General features: G+C 33.6%; 1 protein-coding gene across 1 annotated transcript in view; it reads right to left on the bottom strand.

Moving 5' to 3' along the window:
• Positions 1–13,731, bottom strand: part of Uba6 (ubiquitin-like modifier activating enzyme 6) — a 63,819-nt gene that overhangs the window by 43,496 nt on the left and 6,592 nt on the right. Inside the window, exons 5-10 of the mRNA NM_001107213.1 lie at positions 10,729–10,823; positions 9,890–10,001; positions 5,061–5,141; positions 3,476–3,598; positions 3,220–3,343; positions 979–1,082 (exon numbers count right to left, since the gene is read on the bottom strand). Coding sequence (NP_001100683.1) covers positions 979–1,082; positions 3,220–3,343; positions 3,476–3,598; positions 5,061–5,141; positions 9,890–10,001; positions 10,729–10,823 — 639 coding nt within the window. The remainder of the gene's footprint in view (positions 1–978; positions 1,083–3,219; positions 3,344–3,475; positions 3,599–5,060; positions 5,142–9,889; positions 10,002–10,728; positions 10,824–13,731) is intronic.

The raw sequence follows: 13,731 nt of genomic DNA, 5'->3' as shown, positions 1-13,731 counted from the left end.
ACCTTTTTTTTTTCTTGCTGTAATCTAGTAATTGAGACTAGTTATGCCTGGTAAGTCTTGGATAGATTCTCCAAGTTAAAAATCTGCATGAGTGTAAGTTACGAATAGAAAAGCAAAGAAAAGAAAAATTTGAAAAGTAACAGTTCCCCAAATATCACCACACATCAACTTAGTTGATGCACAAAATTATTTAATTAAAACTTAGGGCTGGGGAAAGAGAAAGTATACAGAAGCAGATTTCATTTAATTGATTTGAACAAAGCCTTGAAGAGTAGTTTTTTTTTTTTTAATGAAAAACACAAAAACAATGAAGTTAAAACCTTGAGACCTTGAAAACTCCCTGTAGCCTAAATATGAAAAGCCTAAGAACTAAAGACTTGTTATACATATCACACTGGGAAGCAGCCTATGAATTTAAATAAGACTCCTTCGTTCTAAGATAATAGCAATGTCTACACTCGATACATCAGCATTTCTTCTTTCACTACTAATACTCAATGTGAATTATACTACATTTCAAACATAATCATTAAAATGCAGATTAAAATTGCAGTAACATGAATTAACAAATAATAAAGTGTAATAGTTCTTGCTACAGAAAATGAAAATTTTTTTACCTTTTTCTTGGGTAGTAAAAAGTATGATAAATTCATTATTTAGGAGGATATAGCTCCTTTGAGGCACAGTCACAATCATACAAGAGGTGCTCTAGTTATTAAACTGTATAAACTTATTTTTGCCTGACCTTTGTAGTACAGAGGACTGTGCATACTGAGGAAGTGTGTAAACTATAGCCCAATGTCTGTATGTTATTTTATAGTACCAGCTTGCCTCTGGTTGATTTAATTTTATTCAAACTAGTTATAAATTTAAAAACATTTATTCTTTATGCTAATGAATTAAGCATTTTATTATGTTGGGTTATTCTTTCTTTTCTTTTTAATAAAAAAACCTTTTTACACAGAAAAAAATACTTACAAAGTTGAATATTTTAGGAGTCTTAACCTGCACAGCTATGCCTCCATGTAAATATGGGTCCAGTTCCGTAGTATCACCAATGCTGAAGGAAAATGGTGATATCACTGCAAGAAAAAAAATACACAGAGGTATTTACATTTGAAGAATACCATCACAAAGACATGGGCTCCACAGACATAAAAGATTCTAAAACATCTTTTTACTTTGTAGGGGATTGGGAATCTGATGGTAGTATTTCTTCCAATGTGAGCTTTAGGATTTACAATTAATTGAGGAAAACAGAGAGTAAAGTTAAGTGAGAGGTACTTACAATAGAATATTAAAATGTTATAAAACCTCTATACCATGTTAATACTAATTTTATTGGTACATGAATAGGTAAAAGGAATAAAATACATGCCTGAGAAATACATTCAAGTACAAAAAGACAAGTCATTTTATTTGATGAAATGGCAAAAGGATATAATTATAGGTCTTTTCTGTGTAAAACAGCATAAAGAAACTCTCTACTGGTACATAATAAACCCATGATGGGTGGCTGACTACTGAGGAGGAATAGCAAGGGTATGTAAAACCTTTCCACTGTCAATGTACTTAATAATTAAAAATTTACTTAGATAGTAATTCCACTAATCATCAAATAAATTACAATACTTATAAACATGTAAGTAAATATATAGTAATAGTCATACATTATATGAAAAAAAGCAGACACAAAGCTAATTTGATTTTTGGAAAGGAGAGAAAATCTAAAGTGGGACCCAATCTGAACCCTATTTAAACGCATTTATAGACATATCTATATTAGTTGTATAAGACATACATATACATACACTGTTTTAGAATAAACATGTTTTGGTTATTTAACAACTTTTTCATACAATAAAACTATCTTAAGGCAGGAAGCATCAAGTACTAAGTGTTAAATTTAAGCAACTCTAACCCAAAAGTAATGCTTTTTGCTAAGATGAGGGTTTTAAAGTAAAGGACTTCATTTGCTGCTGTCAGGAGACTTCTCACTATACAGGTAGCTCTAAGCATCTGATCTGATCACACTGTAATACTAAACGGTTGCCAACACAAACAAATATAATCCCAACTTATCAAGTAGTCAACTTTCCCCAAACAAATACAAATTCTTTAACATTAAGGTCTGAACCTCTATTTAAGATAGATGTATTCAAACATCATATTAAAAAGCTTTTGCATACCAAAAACCACAGTCAGCAGGGTGAGCAATCAGCCCATAAAGTTGAGCAAAGTAATCTGCTAGCTGTATTTCAAAACTGCTAATATTGAGAATAAATAGCTCAATGAACTTAACAGTATTCTAAAGAAAAAAAAAACCGGCAATACATTTTTTAAAAAGTGTTCAGTATCTTTAGCAATCAGGAAAATGCAAATTAAAACATACTCATAAAAACCAAACAAAAATGACAGATGCTAATAAGGATGTGGAGAAAAAGGACCCTTACTGCAGGCCATGTTAACTGGAAAACCACACTGACTATAATTTTCAAGTGCTCAAAAGGTACAAGTAAGTCATCATTATCCTGCAACTATACAATCATGCCACAAAGTCGCAAATTCTGTAACACTATGCTCATATTTTAATACAACTACAGGTAAAATACAAATTATGTAAATTAATAATAATGTGTATTAATTATCTCAAATGGGCCAGACATATCTGCTCATGACCATCTTCCCACTTTAAAACTAGGTTTTCTCTCAAAGCTGACTTTAGCATCCCCTTGAGCAATAATCTGTTAGTCCTCTAAAAGCAAGGCAAAGGGTGTGGGGGAGGACTCCAAACTTGCCTGTTTAAATATTCAATTCAGTGAACACAACGTAGATTTGACAGTCATCCCCACTTACTATTTCACTGCCAGCTCAGTCGCACCTGAACTACTTTCACATATGGTCTCCAAACCTACACAACTTCTTACACTAAGTTTTGCTCAAGCAGGAATCTTTGCTCACTTACAACTGCTCCTAACTGTCTTCTTGCTTGTATAAAGATCTGAAATTTCAACTTGTATGTTCTCAGTGTATTTCTAGACTTTACTTTCTTCCTTGCAACAGTACCACTGTTCAGTATGTCCTCACCTGAATACACTGATATGAAGCTCAGAGATGTGAATCAAGTTAATCTGAGGTGATGTGTTCAAAACACTGAATAGTGTATGATTATAAAGAGGCTAAATAACTAAAAGGATATAGTAAAACATGTAAACTTACCAGTTATCTGTTGTACAGATCCATTTAAGCCTGCCATTCCATTAATTTCTCGAAATGTTAGGAACTGTCCTGTCTCAAGCTTGTGGGGATGATTTTCAAGGCAGGTGACAATACCTGGATTAGCCTAAAATTAGAGTAGTCTATTTAACACCGAATTTTTATATTCTATTTTTTTTACAAGTTTTAACAAATAAGCATCTATGAATATTAAACATTAGCATTCCTATACTCTAAAATTTTATTAAAATAATCATACTTGCGTTATGTTTGAAATGAAAATTTCTTTTGGTTCTTCTCCTGTTGTATCTGAAACTTCAAATTCATCACCAAAATCACAAAACAACCTGGACCAAATTCCATGTACATCTGTACTAATAAACTGAAAAGACAAAAATAAATTTGTTTATATGAATAGAAAAAAACAAAAAGCACCTCAGTTATCTTACATCAGTTCATGACAACTTCATTTAGAATTAAGTATATTCCCTGAAATATAATGTTATTCATGTAAAGAATGAATCACTTATTAATCAGTTTGGGAAATCAAGAAATGTGGTATTTGGTGAGTGGGTTTCTGACACAATGAAATTAAAAATACCTTTAATGTATCACCATTACATACTCTTGTTATTTCAATAACAAAAATTCTGGCTTGGTCATAAATTTCAAGTTCAAAACATACAAAACAGTTATCCTAGTTTAATTGCCTAGGAATGAATAGTTCTTATTTTACAGAAACAGAAATGAGTGCACACTCACCAAAAGCATTAGTTAGTGGAAATTAGAAGAGGACGTTAAGCTGGGAGTAGTCTACAGAAAAAAGGCCACAGACGTCAAAGTGCAAACCAAGCCAAGAAAGGTACATGAGGTTCTTTAACACAGTAAGAAATGCTTTATTAAAAATAAATTTTATAATAATGGCAGTCTCCATCCCCAGATTCTGTAAAGAAATTATGTTTCTGTGCTTAAAGCTCTTTCTATAGGCATTACCAATCTATTTAGCTCTAAAGAAAAATAGTCACATAATTTGCATAACAATCAACTTAAAGAGTGTATCATTAAGAAAGGTTATATATTCTCAGAAGGAAAATTCAAACCCTCTTCCTCATATAAAGAATCTAGCCAATAATACATGGATATACGCAAATAAAAGGGCCAGTAGGACAGTATACTATGTACAAAAGCGAACAAAGAATAAATATCAGAGCATGAGAAAGCACTAATTGCAGGGAGTGGAAGGAGTTATGAAAGATGAAACAAAGTTAACTGTTCCAGTTTGAACTGTATGGATGTTTTGTTCCTGGTGGTGGAGAATACATTGTCAAAAGGGTAAAATCCAACATGCAGCTTTACAATTTAGAAAGATTGTTCTGTGATTTTCATTCCCGGGTCTTCTTAATTTTGGTGTGTGTCTCTCTGTGTGTGTATTTGTAAATTTTTTCTGTGTTGTCATTTTTTGGTCAGGGTCTCACTACCCAGCTTGGACCTTGCTGTGTAGCCCAGGCTGGCCTTGAAATGCAGAGGTATCTACTTGCTGTGTAGCCCAGGCTGGCCTTGAAATGCAGAGGTATCTACTTGCTGTGTAGCCCAGGCTGGCCTTGAAATGCAGAGGTATCTACCTGCTGTGTAGCCCAGGCTGGCCTTGCTTCTGCCTCCTTAGCGCAGCACTGTGCCTGGTTATTTACAGGTCTTTAAAAACAGTTTATTTAAAAATGATCTTAGTGTGACTGTACACAGAGCTCTGTATGTAACACAGTGAAATGCTATAAGCTGGAATATGAAAAATGTTCTTCCTTTAGTTAACTGCACGTAATATTATAACTATTAAATTATACTATTACCTTAATTGGAGGGCAATGAGAATGGCAAAAGTTGTTGATTTTCTTTTGTAATGTCAGTTTTGTTTCAGTCAATACTACACACTGTTGAGAATAAAATAAAGATCAGAAAGTACAAAGTAATTTTTATAAAATATACCTTCTCAATAAAAAGCATTATAAATTCAAATTCTACCAAAGAATCATAGTTACCTTCACAAAAGTTACTATCCTATATTGAATTCTGGTCTAGAATTAACTATATATAGAAGTACAAAATGGCAAAACCAAAATAAAACTATAGAGTGCATATGCTCATTTTAAATAAATTCCTTTACTCTAAAGGACTAATACTTAGAAGTAAGCCTTAACACCCTAAGTATTTTTGTAGTCTCTCAATAGAGGGCTAGAAATTTATCTGTCACCCCCAGTGAACTAGACTGTTGGGGGGAGGGCGGCAATGGGGGGAGGATGGGGAGGGGAACACCCATAAGGAAGGTGAGGGGGGAGGGGGATGTTTGCCCAGATACCGGGAAAGGGAATAACACTCGAAATATATATAAGAAATACTCAAGTTAATAAAAAAAAAAAAAAAGAAATTTATCTGTCACTGTCCTACAATCATTAATATAGCTAACAAAATAAAACTTTCAGACAAGCTTCAAGACTGACAATTACAATTTTCAAGGATATTGGTCACAACTCTAATTTATGCATTCAATATATTCACAAAATAAACCTTTGTTTTATAATAATATTAGTAAAACCGCAATGTTATTTAAGATAACAATAATTTTCAGTGCTTAATTTTCTATTACTACCTTGATACAAGTAGGTATGAAAACAAGATTTGATATAATTATACTGATAGAGGTCAAATAATTTCTTGAAAGCCATTTGCATATCAAACATCAAAACCAAAAGATTCTCAGTTCTATGCTCTCCTCGGTGCTTATATACAGAGTTGAGTAATAATTTACGAGACAGAACACTTTAAGGTGTGGGTTTTGTACCCTTACTAGGTAATGCCAGGAATGTCCTGACAACTGCTCCTTTTTAAGAACTTGAGGCAGGAAGTAATATCTCCATCTCGATACTGACTAATGGCCAAACAGCAGGTTCTCAGCCCAATGTTTCCCTTTAAAGTCACCTCTACCCACTTCAAGGAGGCATCTACTAAGACCTCTGGATGTACTGGTTGGGAGAAGACAGAAGTGGTGGTAGTAAAAAGAAGTAATATAATGCCCATACCCTAACACTTGGGACATTTTAGATCATCATGTAAATTTCATATATTAGTAAGCTGTGTTATATACATCAATGTCTGCAACTACTATGGACTGATAAATCCAGACTTTTACACTTTTCCCCACACTTACATATGCTTTTGTGTGTAAAGACAGAGATGGACAGACACACACATACTCATAAACCAAGTTTTCTTTATGCACGCACTGACAGAAGGGGATTATGTTTGATTATATATGGTCAAGCTGAACAGTGCCTCAGTGAGCAGGAGCACGTACCTTATGGTAAGCGGATTTCATCTAGGTTGGTTATATATCTAGAAGTGTGATAACTACATTGTACACATTATTATTTTTTTATTTCCTTTTTGGTAGATTCTTGCCAGCATGCCTTTTTTTTTTTTTTTTTTAATAATAGATTTCTAGTTTGGGTGAATAAGATTTTTGAAGTTTATTTTGTTATTTTTCATTTTATTTCATAATGGTCAGAGAGGACACACATTTCTTTGAGACAGGGTCTCATGCAGTACAGGGTAGCCTTGAAAATGACATAAATTTCTGATCCTCCTGCCTCCAGGTTTAGAGTGGCAGGACTTCAGGTGTGTCTCACATTTATTTGATGCTGGCAATCAAACTCAAGTTTTGCACATGTTATATAAGGAATCTAGTGACTAAGCTATATTCCTAGTCCCCACTTCTACAATTTTCATGTGCTGAGGATGTATATTCTATACATGCCGCTCAGTATATAAGCTATAGTACTTCAATGTTGCATTTTTATGTGGGGGAGAATTGAGAAAGGGTATCATTACTGTGTTGAGCTGGTTGGCCTTGTATTCAGGATTAACCTAGCATGTCTTTAAGCTATGGCAATCCTTTCTTAGCCTCTCAAATACTGGGACTATATGTCACCATAACCAGCTTGCTGTTTGTTTTGTCTGAAGATCTGTAGAATGATGATCCTGAAAGTCTTAACACTGTTCTGGATCCTACTCCTTTAGATTTGTTTGTTGTCAGATATTATTGACTTGATTGAATGACTATGCTGTTTTACACTTTTGTTTTTACATCTACTCTTGTGTCAGAATACCCACTCCTGCTCACTTTTGGTTTATAGTTGCATGGAATCTCTTTGTGTGTACACACACATTTGGCACCCAGAGAAGGACTTTGGGGGTTTCTTTCCTATTCTAAGAAGATTGTTATATTGCCCTGAATTATGATCTCTTCCTGAGTGAGAAATTCACTATTTCTGCTAGGGTGGCTGGGATAGCTAGGCTAGCTCTCAGAATCCACCTGTCATATTCCCACCCCAATGCTGGCAAAGCCATGCCCTGCTTTTTATCTAAGTGCTAGGGATTTGAATTCAGGCCCTCATGCTTGCAGAGAAAGCAAACTTACACAAACTATCTTCCCAGGCCTCGAATACCTTTTGCCCATTTTTTTTCACTTTCAGTCTGTGTGCTCACTATTAATGTGGGTTTCTGATACACTGTTCAATCTTGTTTTAGATTCAATTTGTATCATCTAACTGGGGAATATAGTCCACTTACACTTGAAATGAATATAGATAATGTAAGAATTTCTGTTTCTCCTACTTGTTTTGAGTATCATGTGTTTGAGTCTGCCTTTCTTCATGGGAATGAAAAAATTGCCATCCCATTCCCTCCTGTTAAAGTTTGTGTTGAACAATTTGCTGGCTGTTAAATGAGGGCATCTTAAAATGTGACTTGTTCTTCTGTATGGCTTGACTCTTCATTTTTCTTTTCTGTGTCTTCTATACAAATGGGGTATATTTTACATATTCACAATGGTAGGCATGGATCTTTTTCTTCTGGTGTGGACTCCCTTGAACATCTTCTTGGAAGGCTGGTCTGGTAGCAATTGATTTCATTTTCTCCGCCTTATCTTGAAAATGTCTTTTCATCTCAGAAGGATAGGCTATATATATCCAGGTATATATAAAGCTATCTGTATTACTATCTTCCGAAACTGAATAATATTTCCTCTTGCCTTGCTTATTAAGGTTTCTATTGAACAATCTACTCTAAGTCTAGTGGAGAGACTATATATACTTGTAAACAAGATTTGTGCTTTACAGTTTTTACCAGCTTGTCAGATTTTTTTTTTTTTAGGGAGGCAAGAGATCAGGAACTGAACTCTGGGCCTTGCACATGGCATTTAATTACTCTAAAACTGAGCTATATTGCCACCTGCCTAATGTTTTTGACGATCTAACTACAATATGTCAGGGTTAGAATTCTGTGTGGTCATGTCCACTTGAAGTCCTTTGGGTCCGAAGATTAGAGAGGCTCGCAGGTATGGCTTCTTTGAATAGTTTTCTTTCTTTTCTTAGGTACCCCAAATGGGAAATGTTTGTTTACTGGGGTGCCAATGATCCTTAAAGATCTTTTCATTCTGTCCTCTTTTATTTCAAAAGGCCTGCTTCTAAGTTTAGTCTCTCCCACTTGATCTTAGTCTATCGTTGGAAACTTTATGTCAATTGTACTTGTCTGATTGTTTAGCTCTTTGTTCCTACTATTTTTTCAAAGATATTTTCGTTGAAATTTTTTTACTTCTTTTTAACTCTTGAATTTCTTCAAATTTTACTAGATGTTTTTTATAACCTCAGCTTTAATTTACCAGATATATCATTGCTAAGTTTTCTTTGGCATCAAACACTAAGAAGTATTTTTCTACTTTTGGAATCAACATTGTTTTTCTTGGGTTCCTATGTATGTTAAAATTTGTGTTTCTGATGGATAAATTTTATGGGTTATCCCTTAGTGTTTTCTGTCAGTATATGAGAAACATAACAAAATAATATATTAAGAGTATAAATTATGTAAGGTTTAGTACTAGCTCCGGCACTTTTTAATCTAAAGACTTGTGTTCGCCAGGTGCTGGAAATTTTTTAGTCAAAATTTTCTCACATTAACATTTTGTTATGTGCTGTGCATGCATGGGTAAACTTTCTTAAATGTGTTTGTGTAAGTCGGAGGCGACATCTGGTGTCTTCCTCTATCACTCTGCACTATACTTTTCTGAGAGTCTCTCACTGAGCCTCAGACTCATCAACTAGCTAGGTTGGACATCTAGGAAGCAATGGCGATCAGCATGGGTGTTGGGGATATGAACTCAGGTCTTTTACTTGTATAGCAAGTAATTTACCCACAGAGCCATCTCTCCAACCTGACATTGAGTTTTACTATTTCTAGAAATCCAATGTCATGAAGTAAACCTTTTCATATAAGCTAAATTTTCTTTTAATTTTTTGCTCACTTTTCCTGATTTCTGTGTTCTATATTGTAATTTACTCATTTTAATTTTTCAACTCTGATGCTTATTAAACCAGTTTATCAATATTAACTTTTAAAGGATACAACAGGAAAAATAAATGCATATTGTTAAAAATCATTAAGTTTCAACTGCATATTACTGCTAAATATCCTTACATTCACGAGTTCTTAGAACTTTTTCTCAAATGGAGCACTTAACAGATTCTATTTTTTTTTTTTTTTTTTTTTTGGCTCCTTAATGTATTGGGTTATACTAGTTATATAATGTCCTTGGAATGTATCAATAATAGTTAATACAAATACTAACCTGGTATTTTTCTAAGAAAGAGAGGTCTGTGGTTTCATCAAAAGGGGCAGAGGATGATGAGACCTGAACGTAAGGATTTAGTTCTGCAACACGATGAAGTACAGCTTCAGCCCTAGAAAAATATAACCCGTCATTTACTATTTTCAGTCTCAATGTTAGATACAACATAAAGGACCCAAAATACGAAATTTTAATGAAAACTAAATAAACTGTAGGTAAACAGTTATTTGTGTTTTCTAAATTAATACAATTTGTGACAAACTATCACATTCTTTAGCAAGCATAATTAATCTTCACATATACCCTTTTGCTTCTAATCTCTAAGCTTTCAAAGTCTCTTAATCACAGTAATACTGCAGATTTTCTTTACCCGTGAGACTAGAAAGGGACTCTCAGAGGGTAAGAGTATATAGACAAAGGCAAGGAAGGCGACAGAAAAAGGTAATGGAACATATATATGTCATGAAAGCAGGAGGGAGGAGAATCTACATGAAGAGAAAGAGAAGCGGCTAAGAAAGTCGTGTGTGGGGCAAGGGGGTAAAGGCAAACTATAATGGTATATATGTAAAAAAAAAGTCATGATGAAACCCATTATTTTGCTAAATAATGTTTTAACTGCATTTAATAATGTAAAATTAATTTCTAGGTAACAGGATGCATGTATCACAAGCTTGACAAAGGAAATGAATAAATGCCACTACTTATTTATGTAAGGTGGTGTAAATTTACCTTGACAAAGCAAACAGTTATGACTAAACTGTATTCTCTATACATAAAACATTTTTAAATATCACAGTTAAAAAAAAAAATCTCATGACAATGGATCAAAACAGCTTTACCTGTTTCTCTCATTAACAACATCATCTTCACACAAGAAGAAATTGGTCCCTAGATCCCAGGCTTGGCATTTTTTTGTATCATGAATTGTCAGTGCCTTCAAAAAATAAGAAAAATATTTGTTAACTCCATAACAGAGTGCATACTCCCTCTAATGCTATGTACAGTGTACTGGAAATACTATGTATACACGAGTAACAGAGAACTTAGTGGTATAAGAATTGAAAAGGATATATAGTTACATCTTTATTCAGAAGACAGGACTATAAACTCCTGAAGAACTCCAATAACTTGGAGAAACTACACAGTGAGACGTTTTAAATCTTATGACATTAATTTGTTATAAAAATCAACATCAAGAAAGCATTCAGAAAAACTTATATAAAAAACTTTAAAATCCCACACTCCAGATGATAAAAGTAATGGGAAAACTAGAAAAAAAGCTAACTTTTATCACACCACATAGAAAAAGAATAATTTATAAGGAATATGCTAGAATAATATATACTTTATTGCTCTTGAATATGAAATGCTGAATATGCAACATCTTCCCCACCCACTAGAGTGACGAAGTCTAACGATTGGACGACATGTTGCATTATGATGGTACTATGAGGTGCTCAGCCTCCATGGAAAGATATCTGGTATAAGCTCTGGCAATAAGACAAATGATTTGCTCTTGAACAGAGCAATCTTATTTTTAGGAATCTGTCCAAAAGACATTCTTAGAAAGATTCAAAAGCACGTACAGCCAAGGTTATTAAGTATAATTCTATTAAAAGCACTAGAAACAAAATGTGTATCATCATGGGAAAATTTGCCTAATGTGATATATCTGCACAATTGTACCTTCAAGTAACTTAAAAAATGAAACAAACATTTATCACTATGCAGTAATCTTAGGGACAGGCTGTTACTCAGTAAAAAAGCAAGGCACTTTAGGACACACAGGAAGAGACACACATAAAGCTGAATAGAATATTTATGTTTGCATATATTTGCTTAATTTAAATACAAAAGTAAATGATCTAAGGGGGAAAGAGTACAGAAACCAGACTAACCTGAAAATATTTTTACTTTATGTTTAATTTTGAATTAAATAAACATAAAAAGTAGTAATACTGAATTTAAAAAATGATACTAAATGATATTTAGATTCCAACCTGAAGTAATCTAAACCGACTTTGAGTAGTTTGCATGATTAACTGGAGGAGTTACTGAATATGATTAACTGGAGGAGTTACTGAATATCATTTTTTTTAAAAGCTATCAGTCAAAAGGAAGGGATTTTAGAAAAGGATAAAAGACATAACTTTCAATAATTCATTAGTAATATTTAAATTGTAGTCAGAAACCATGTCATATAAGTTAAATATAGGACAAGTGACTGTCATTAAAAATCATGAATCTTACCACAAAAGAATATATAAAAATATATAATAAAAAATATATATATAATAAAAAATATATATATAATAAAAAATAAATATATAATAAAAAAATAAAAGAAGTAATCCATTCCTACAAGGGAACTAGAAACGTGCTAAACCTGAATACAATTCAGTGCTTCCTGATGACTAATGTTTTATCTTTTTTCTTTGGTTCTTTTTTTCCGGAGCTGGGGACCGAACCCAGGGCCTTGCGCTTCCTAGGCAAGCGCTCTACCACTGAGCTAAATCCCCAACCCCCTAATGTTTTATCTTTATCCCTCAGCAAGACTTAAAATGACAAAGCCTACAGGTGTTATGCCAAAAATCCTCAGAAACTTAAAAGAGTCTACTAGGAAAGATGAACCAATTTTTTTGTTAAAATACTATTAAAAGTAAAACAGATAATGAATAATGCCATCACACAGTATATTTAAATGTACAAGTTTATCCTGGAATATTCATAATCGAAGTTCATTAGTCTCAATTGAGGGATGTTCAAGGTGACTATTGGAAGGTAGTAAAAATTCAGTATTTATCCTGTCTTTTGTACATGCAGTGTACATACTTTAGTGAAATCAAGTAATCAATGAACAGAAAATTTTCTTTCTAAAATATTATTACAATTAATGAATAAGGAGGAAATGACAACTATAATTAAAGAAGTAGTGAATCAAGTCAATGATGATTAATGGCTGAAATAATGAAGAAGAGAGAAATAGGATATTACCATCTCCTGGTAGGACATAGTATACTTCCTGTGAAATAGTCTTGCTAAAGGAATCAAGTATCAATTTGATTCTGGATATGACTACCAGTTTATAGGAAAATATAAGACATAAGTATATGCAATGATTTTCCCCCATTCTTTCTATTTTCTTGGAGATATGCCTCACTATGTAGCCTTGGCTGTCCTGGAACGTACTAGGTACACTAATAGACTAGGACTTCACCCTGTAGGTCTTTCTCACTCTTGCTGTCAAAAAGCTGGACTTAGACATGTGCCGCTATACAAGTCCCAAAATGACTACTTTCTTTAATAAATAAATATTGTTAAGGTGAAAAACAATCAGGGAAGGAAAACCTACAGATTAAAAGAAAAGATGCAGTACACAGATTCTCCTTGGCTCCTGATTAGAACAAAATAAACTTTAAAAAAGATTTTTCAAGAAAACAGAGTTGAACTCTCAACTGAGCATTTTATGTTCATGATAGCAATCTTCCAGGGCAGCACTCACACCCCATACTTCTTGATAGTTAGGCTTCTGGGTAACCCCTCCTCTTGATTATGGGTTAGTATCGTCTTTCTCTTGTTCAGTGCTTGATGAAGCCAGCTGTCAAACTGTCAGCAGTTCTATGGAGACAGGCATACAGCTAGAAACTGAGAGTAACCTCTGGGTCATAGCCAATAAGAAACTAAGGTCTGCAGTCCCACAAAGAAACAAGCTGGCTACAACCAAATGTGAGCTTTGCAAACAAATTATTTGAGAAACTACACTCAAAATGACTACAGCTCCTATAAATACTGTTTGCTGTCGTGTGAGAGATCATAACAAAAGAACAGGCTAAAATCTTTGC

The sequence above is a fragment of the Rattus norvegicus genome, chromosome 14 (assembly GCF_036323735.1).
Source record: "Rattus norvegicus strain BN/NHsdMcwi chromosome 14, GRCr8, whole genome shotgun sequence".
NCBI classification, from domain to species: Eukaryota; Metazoa; Chordata; class Mammalia; order Rodentia; family Muridae; genus Rattus; species Rattus norvegicus.
This window is presented reverse-complemented; position numbering and strand designations above follow the sequence as displayed.